Source organism: Crinia signifera, chromosome 6 (genome assembly GCF_055691185.1).
Source record: "Crinia signifera chromosome 6, ASM5569118v1, whole genome shotgun sequence".
Lineage (NCBI taxonomy): Eukaryota > Metazoa > Chordata > Amphibia > Anura > Myobatrachidae > Crinia > Crinia signifera.
Genome location: NC_139222.1, coordinates 126,996,015 through 127,005,480, shown reverse-complemented (window position 1 = coordinate 127,005,480; position 9,466 = coordinate 126,996,015). Strand labels below are relative to the sequence as shown.

At 42.5% G+C, this 9,466-nt stretch overlaps 1 protein-coding gene across 3 annotated transcripts in view; it reads right to left on the bottom strand.

Moving 5' to 3' along the window:
- Positions 1-384: 384 nt before the first annotated feature.
- Positions 385-9,466, bottom strand: part of COPZ2 (coat protein complex I subunit zeta 2) — a 39,940-nt gene continuing 30,858 nt past the window's right edge. For all 3 annotated transcript variants that reach the window (XM_083147078.1, XM_083147079.1, XM_083147080.1), the window contains 2 exons: positions 4,762-4,813; positions 385-694 (listed from right to left, as the gene is read on the bottom strand). In XM_083147078.1, coding sequence (XP_083003204.1) covers positions 599-694; positions 4,762-4,813 — 148 coding nt within the window. In that variant the 3' untranslated portion in view covers positions 385-598. The remainder of the gene's footprint in view (positions 695-4,761; positions 4,814-9,466) is intronic.

The following is a 9,466-nucleotide window of genomic DNA, read 5'->3' as shown; positions in this document are numbered from 1 at the left end:
AGATGGTGCTACAGGATTACTTATAACTTTAGCCTTTACTTCAGTCATGTTCGGAAAAATGTAATATCTTTGCATGACTTGTTCACAAAACCATGTTTGTATGAATGTATTCGCAAATTAAATTGGATGGCTGTTGAGAAATGCATTTTATGGATGTTTATTTAGGTAATTTGATTCTGATTCTACAGTATATATTTTAGTTATTTTGTGGATTTTTCATGGGCAATTACTAATGTTGAAAATAGGATGCACATTTTAATTACAGTACATTTTATTGATGTATGTAATTTAATGTGTAAAATGTATGGTAAAATAAACCAGTTAAAGAAAATGTATGCTGTAAATGTTTCTTTTTATTTTTTTACAAAGTATATGATACTTGTCATTTATTTCACTGCAAAACAAAAAAAAAAACTGTGAAAAATATACTACTTTCTCATTTTTGTTTACATCTTCCTACACCTAAACATCTTTATCGGAAATTGTTCTAGCGCTAGAAACATAAACAGCTGTCTCAGCAGGAGCACAGGTCATTGCAGAAAGCAAGAGTGGTGGGTTACATGACTTTTTGACATCACTCTGGGCTAAGTACCCATGATCACTCCACCAATGTTTTTCTCTGGGATTCTCTCTCATCACTGTTGCCTGTGATATAATCAAACAGCACAAAGCCAAAGGCTGGTTCTGAGATAGTCTGTAATGAAAAGAGACATTGCCAGTGTGACAAAAGTGTGATATTGTACGGGGAGACTTGGGATGGTTAACAGTAGAATAAATATGGGAAGGTAAGTATAAAAAAATTTAGGATGTTAGTGAGATATGACTATAACTCAAACATTAACAAGCTGCACTCATTTTAAATGTATTTATAAACTATCCTAGGCCTAATACTTCACTGTCACAGGATCATACAGGAGTTGCTTGCTGCCAAATGGTCTGATATCCTACACCAAAATTGGATGTAACCTACTACTCAAAGGTACCACTTCATGAAAGATTTTAGAGCATTAGAATATGGTTCAACAAGGATGCCTCTCTGAGACATCCTTAATTTTGTGATAGACTTAGGGACCCACAGATGACAGCTGACTAAAGCTTCCTAACTTGTCCCAATTTTCAGTACACACTGATAGCTATGAGGGGTTTGTGGGATTCATTGCACCTTCCATCATTTACTCTACATGATGGTTATAAGTGGACCTCCAACTTCATTTTGTAAAGTGCCGAAGAGAGTGTCTGGCACCACAGATTACTGACCTCAGCTGCACACCTGAGACGGAAATTTGTGTAACCTGACGATTACTCAGATGGTCAGACAGAAGGATGCAATGGTGTGGTGTGGGTCACACCAGCAGACAGGAGGCCTCCTGCTGCATTTAAATATTACGGTATTGCACACTTGCTTCCCTGCACTACCCTGCTGCTGTGCAATATTGTACAACTCTGAATCAGGCCTTCAACCCTTCCAATAGAATCCCCCAACCTAGCTCATAAGTTACAGATATGTACCTCTTACTGTTTTATTTCTTACTCTTTGTAATCAAAATGTATTGAGCAATACTGTATAAATATACATATTTGCACCATGTTGTCATTTAAATATATTCATTTTTCATTGAATGATCAGTCTCCGAGTGCCGCTGCTTCCCCGCTATACATCTGATTACTCTGAGGGCACCGGAGCAACCACCAATGGCTGGGGTGAGTGCCGATCCACCCCCTGCAAAGATTTTATATATACATGCATATACTAGTAAGCACACTTGAAGCAAATGCTTTGAAAGCTAGTCTGCTGCCTTGTGGCTGCCTCTGTGTTTGTGCATGTGTGAGAGAGAGAAAGAGATGCAGGGTGAGATTTAATAGGATGAGAGATTCCGAAAGTGAGATATTTGGTGAGAAATCTCCAGTTTTTTTAAAGCGACAATCATTTACACTGCAAAACCAGTTTGATTTTGCAGTGTTAATGCTTTAAAAAAACTGGAGATTTCTCACTGAATCTCTCCTCCTATTAAATCTCGGTACTTGTTTTCTAGCACGGCGCCCATCGCATGGTATACCAGAAGACTAAATATGGTATATAATGGGATGCGATGCAACGCTATTTTGTACAATAAAATATCGTATCGCATCGTATGCCATACAATGGCATACAATGCGATGGTATACAATTTTTTATTGTACAACCACCCTGATGTGTCCTTACAATGTTAAATGCCCCCCAATTGTCAACGCCACCCTCAGGATAAACGCCAACCCGAAGCGTGGCAAGCGCAGCGAGCCCGCGAGGGGCGGCGGTACGCGTCTTCCGACCTCCGACCAAAGCGAGGTGAGCGCACGCGTATTGCTTTACATGTATTGCGCGTCCCCTCGTGGGTAAAAAACTGCCCAAACAAAGAGCACCCACTAATCACATGCTAGACAGGCAGTCTGGACTGTAACCATCAGATACTACTTTCAAATGTAGGCCACTCCCCTGGCTTTCTGCCAACTCTCATATGCTTCTAAGGGCTGCAGCCAATGCAGTTCCTAGAAGCTGCAAGGGAGAAAGGGGAGCAGGGGTGTTTTGTGTGCATGCGCTAGTTTTTCTGCCAGCCAATGTAGTTCCTAGAAGCTGCAGAAGAAAAGGGGGTTTGTGTATGCGCATATATCGCTGCCAGCCACAACGTGCTTCTAGGGGCTGAAATAGATGCAGTCCCTTGAAGGAGCAACATCACTATGAGGGTGAGGACCACAGCTAGGTGTCACTGTTCCATGTAGGTACACCAAAATGCTGGTCCATGCTCAATGACTGGCAGCTGGGTGCTGCACTGTGATGCTATTGTTCCACCCAGCTCCTGTCCAGCAGTGCAGGTAGAGTTTCCAGTAGTAACCCAGCATCTCCTGGGCATCCACTGACCCTGGGTCCACCACTGCCTAGAAGGTCCAAGTCCCATTCTTTTTTTTCCTCCCCTACATTTCAAAGTAGATTGGAGGTATGAGCCACCACTGCACAAAACTATGCATTTTAAATATCTCTCACACATACAGGGCGGTATTCAATGAGTCTGATTCGCCATGTTTTTATGGCGAATTTGTGCTGTTTGGCGAATTTTTGACCTATTCAATGACCAGATGGCGAATACATTTGAAGGTTTTTTTCGCCATGATTCACTGAGTAGCAATCGCTATCTTTTTATGGTGAAGTGGAATGTGAACTTTTTTATTAAAGTGTTTTGTTTTTTTAACAATTGGTGTAAAAAAATCAGGAATTTTATTCTGAGCAGGGGCATGCTATATTTATTCATGTGCTGTAAGCACATGAATATATATTTAATTTAAAAAATATATATATATATATATATTTTTTTTTTACACAGACCATCCAGCAGGGGGCCGGAGCCGAGCCGCTCATTAGATATTATTATTATAATTTTATTTATAAGGCGCCACAAGTGTTTCGCAGCGCCGTACAAAGGAACAATACAGGGAGACAAAACTTGGCATAACATTGAATAAATAACAAAAATACAGTACAAATAAAGAGCACCACAGTTCAATACACATTACAGCTTAAATGTAAGTAGTGAGGACCCAATCAACATACAACTAGAGGCTTGGGGCCAATGATGGAGATGAGTATGCAGACAAAGATGGTCACTGAGTGTTGGAGTAAAGGAGAGCTGTGAGTGAAATGTGAAGAGAAGTGGGCTTTGACAACAGGAGGGAAGAGGGCCCTACTCGGAGGAGCTTACAATCTAGTAGGAAGGGGAGACAGACAGATTACAAGAGGTGCAAGCGAGTGGGTGGTGGTTAGATAGCAGGATGTAAACAGGCAAGGGGTTGGAGAACCATCAGGTTTATGCAGTGGAAGGGTACGCTTTTATGAATAGGTGAGTTTTCAGTGCCCGTTTGAAGCTTTATTCATATATTCACTTCACCCGATCATTACATATGCATGATTGGATGTAGTGAATATACCCGGTCCCCTGCTGGCACCCCCGGGGGGCAGCCTGTGCTGCCTGGCACCCGGGGAGCCCACCTCCCCCCCACAAACGTTCTGGGGCAGGCAGGGAGTCTTCCATCTCCCTGCCTGCCGCTGTCCGCAGGCTCCCTGCGGCATCCTAAACAGGATTCGCTGCACATCGCCATTTGTCTCATTGAATGCCGCCCACAGTGTGTGTGTATATGTGTATATGTATATATATATATATATATATATATATATATATATATATATATATATATATATGAAAAAGAGAAAGAAGCTCAGAGTGTGCTTATAGAGATAATCACAACATGTAAAATGACAATCTTTTTAAATAATAAACAGGGCCCTATGGGCAAGAAAAATCTACACAATAAAAATTATGTTCAACACAATAGTAGTGAATAATCGGACTGATGTTCAGACTTCCAATAACAGATGAAGTGCCCACCATCTGTTTTTGGAAGTCTGAACATCAGTCCGATTATTCACTACTATTGTGTTGAACATAATTTTTATTGTGTAGATTTTTCTTGTCAATAGGGCCCTGTTTATTATAGTGCCAGCTTTAAGTTCATTGGCTCGTAATGATCACATGAGCTCGTGTCACATGAACTTCTGACCACACCAACAACTCTATATTGCAATTAGGCTTCTACCCAGGCTGTCCACTTTAAAACTGAGGTGGGGGGACACTGTATATGAGGTGTCTGATTTCTGGGGGGAAATGAGAGTCCGGTGCCAGAAACAAAATCCTGACAGGACTGTTCATAAAAAAACATTAAGAGGTAATTCACCTTGAAGCTCAGTCTTTGAATGACTTTCTGGGATTCACACTCCAAAATGACTCTGAAAAACAAAATTCATAATAATTTAAAAATAATTATGCATGACACATTCTCCTGCACCATACTTACCAACTCTTGCAAATGTGTTTCATGGAGATTGTGAAAGTAACCCCTAGAAGCGCAGACGTGTACTGCTACATCTGAAGACGTGTCATAAAAGGGACTAACATTTATATGTAAATGAGTTCTGAAGCAGTTAATAAGATCTACTTGATGAGCAGACACTGATACGTGTCCGGGTTTGCTCATGTATTGTGATTTACATGTTGCTCTATATAAGTGACCATGAGAAATTGTATTTTATTTTATTTGTAGCCGTATTAATCATTGTGCCGTATACCAATGCAGGGACAGGGCACTGATAGTCCCATTTAAATGTATATAGCTCTGATTCCCCCCCCCCCCCCCCAAAAAAAACAAAACAAACCTACAATAACAGCTACATAATGGGAGTAAGGTACAATAAGGGAGATCACTAAACACTTCAGGGAGTCTTGGAGATTGCAACTATTTCAGGACAATGTACTGTACATAGAGTTCGATATGAAGTAAGAATGTTAGGGAGAACCACATTGCAGTTACTTTGCAGTTACTTACAGAAATCAGGTGACAAAATGATCTTTGTCTGTGTCTTCCTGCTCACCTTAGGACACTACCCTTTGCTCTAAGGATGGCCATCGACTATCAATGTCAAATATCGATGGCTTACTACTGATGGTTGATCCTTTTCCATCGATGGCAGCGTGGAACCAAATATTTTTATTATTTCCCCCCGGGCACAGAGCTTATCCCCACCCATGGTGGCCTGCTTAAAACCTGCCCCATGTTTTGATTGGGTGGCAGCCCAGAGAGCACCTGCCAGCAATGGCCATTGAGTGGTAAATACCATCAACGGTTTTTGTGCCAATGCTGGTTATCGATGGACATCCCAACCCTGCTCTCCCTTACACAGTAACACAAGCTCAGCTTCCGTATCTGGGCTGTGATCATGCATTATGGCCCTTATTCAGATCTGATCGCAGTACAAATTGTTCTCAGAACTGACAAAACCATGTGCACTGCAGGTGGGGCAGATGTAACATGTCCATTGAAAGTTAGATTTGTGTGAGTTATTTTGTTTCTGTGCAGGGTAGATACTGGCTGCATTATTTTTACACTGCAATTTAGATTTCAGTTTCAACACACCACACCCAAATTGAACTCTCTCTGCACATGTTACATCTGCCCCACCTGCAGTGCACATGTTTTTTCCCATTTTGAGAACAAATTTGTACTGCAATCAGATCTGAATAAGGGCCTATGTGCAGATTGTGGGAAGACTGGAAAGCCCAGAACGCTGCAAGTTCCAGATGTGGGAATTATTTCTTACTAATTCATAAAGGCACCTACTAGAAATGCTTACACTAAATTAACTTTTTTAATTGCTATGCTTTTAGGATGATAAACAGTTTGTGTATGTGAATTGGCCTACTGAACTTGGAATTTAACCAGCTCCTGTTCAGACAGTGATTTGGCTACAATGAAATTATCATTTTAATATTATGTAGTAAAAGAGAAAATGAAACTGAATGATTTCTCTAATTAGAAAAGGTCAAATCATTTTGTTGATATGTTAATTATTGCAATTTATTGTGGGGTGGATAAAAGAAACACAAGCATGTTGAGTGCCATCTTTTGTACATGCCCTAATGTTGCACTGCAAATTTGTATAAAGTTGTAGAGGGCCTTATCTGAAAGGCACATTTCGAGACAACATAGGGGTAGATCCTATTAGGTGCAGATGATTCGCACTTAAAAGTGCTCACACCTCCATAGGGCTGCGAGCAAATTGAAGCGAATTCTGCCCAGCGAAGGGGGCTAGATCAGCTTAATTTGGGTGCAGTTGCTGCCATTTAAATGGCACCTGAACAGTACTAATAGGATCAACCTCATACACTGTCTCAGTTTCATGATGCGCTGCTGTGCGACTGATGTTCCCATCTCCAGGGGATGTGAGATGTTGGCGGTGGGTGTCTCTGAGCACAAAACTTCAGCTACGTCAGTGGTTCCCAAACTTTTTTTAATCACGGTGCCCTAGAGCAGTGGTTCCCAACCTTTTTTCTCTCCCGTACCCCTTGATTAAGACTTTTCAATGATCAGTTTCCCCTCCTTTCATTTTGAAATAGGGACAGTACTTAGCGGTATGCGGATCCTTGTGCATGTCCTTATATTAAGGAGGAGCAGAGGAGTATTATACAGCAAGGAATCATGCCCTTCTGTGTCTAGACACTGGCGTGTATTATCTCCCGGATTTCCGTTAACACCGATAGGATTAAGGGCGGGATGTATTAAAATACATCGCCACCCCCCCGCCGCGATGCTGCCGCATATGTACTAACATATGCGGCTGGCATCGCGGTGCGGTGACGGAGGCCCCCCGCGATACCTGTACACTGGTGTGTGGGGGGTCTCCATCACCTCCCTGCCGCCACGCTCTCCCCTCACGCCGGGGACAGCTATGCATGCTGTCCCCGGCGCTTCCTCCTCCCCCCAACAGCCGGAAGGATGTCCGGCTGCTTCACTAGGGGGAGGAGGGGTTTACCTTACGGGGTCCAGGAGGACCCTTCAGGAAGGTAAGCCAGAGGGGGGGTCGGCGAGGCGGCAGGTTTGCGTCGGCGGGCGGCGAAAAGAAGCCCATAGGCTATCGCCACCCAAAGGTGGCGATACCCTTCAGTGCGGTATCATTTTTGATACATTGGAAAATGCTGTAAAACCGGGGTTTTACCGCATTTTACATTTGATACATCTCGCCCTAATGCCGCTGCTTCCTCCACCTTTGTCAGTGCTGGGCAGATGACTGCTGATGTCTGAGGGCAGCATGGGAAGCTCCCAGTGGATTGCTGGTCAGGCCTATGACAACATGGTTTGTCTCCATGGCAATGGGTCTTCTTCAGCCATCAAAAGACCTTTTCATTGTCCGCCATTACCAATATTGTTTTCAAGTACCCCCAACTGGTGTGCAGAGTACCCCCAAGGGTACTAGTACCCCAGGTTGGGAACCACTTCCCTAGAGTAATAGAATTTTTTTCACGAGTGCCCATATTATAAATATTTCTTAGCAATACATTTAGAAAGACATATTACGAGTGGCGGCTCCTGCCTTTAGACTTAAGGGGGACTGCAATTGCCTGGGTACTGCTCATCACAAACGGAACACAACAATCTACTTTAAATCACCTTAAACTATGGAATAAAGTAATGTTGATTGTGATTGCTCTGTCCCAGTGATTTTGTGCATATACTGTAAACAAATGATATACCCATATTTACACAAACACAGGTACAGAGCAAAATACACAATTTAAATAAATGTAATATTAATTAGAGTACAGAAAAGTATACTCCTATTAAAGATCTACACACAAATAATAGTTTAAATAAATATTGTTCACAGAGGCTCAAATATTATAAAAATAAAAAAACTTCCATGCACCTATCTGGTGCAATGCATACCTTCCTTCAGCTGCATCACACTGAGTGACTCACTGAAGTCTGGGCATGCTTGCTGCAGAGGATTTGCTTCTGCTGGGCTGCACAGGCAGCAGCCCATGGAAGCACTGTAGCTCTGGTGATGTGCACAGAATGACTTCCTGCTGGAAAGCTATTTCTGTCATCACTCCATATACTGGGGGAGGAGTTTTCAGTCCTCTGTATGATGGGCAGTAGCAGCTGCCAATAGGAAGCTACTACATGCTGAACTCCTCCCCACATGAGAGGATGTCACACATGGAGCCTGGTGTTGTGATAACTGACAGGAAAGACATGTGATCATGTGATATATGAGAACTGGGGGAGACACAGACAGCCAGCAGAGAGCTCCAGAGGTAGTTCCCGCTATCACCCTCCCACCCCGCAGGTAGAATGCGCACCCCCCTCTTGCGCGATCGCGAACAAGCGTGTGCACACCGGAGCTCTCATGCTGGCTGTCGGTTTTACACTGGAAACCTCCTGTTTTCACTGGAGGGGCTGCAGTTCTGCAGCCCAATAGCAGGAGCCGCCACTGCACATTACATTTACAGATGAGCGGGTTCGATTTTAATCAGATCTCATGCAGGATCTTATTGGCTATCCAAAACCATTGACAGCCGATAGCCAATTAGAAAAATCCAAAATTGCGATAGTTTGTCAAAAAGAACAGAGTAAATCCGAGTAACCTGCTCACCTCTGATTAAATTAAGTAAATTGTGTTTATATGTCATCCTTGGTCTAATTTATGTGGTGATGTACAGGACTCACTTCAGTTTATCCACATAGTCTATGATGAGAAGCCACAAGCATTGGTTGTGCTTATTACATTGGCCATAAATATTTGAATTGGTTGGCCCTGGACCAGCAATCCAGGGTGCCAAAAACACAGTTTGGGAACCAATTAGCTAAATCATTAGCATATTTTTGCAAGTCCCAGCAAATACTGTATGTACATCTGAGTCAGGCCCAAACTGAGCTTGTGTTATGAGGCCACTCTGGCATATTCTTGCTTATTGGAAAACACTTTCTATGTATGATGTTAGTTATCTTGATGAGGTTAATGTTCTATTGAAAAGCTACAAATAAAAATCGGTTCAGTATGGTTGTTAATAGATCTATATTGGAAAGTGGCACAACAGGGATATGT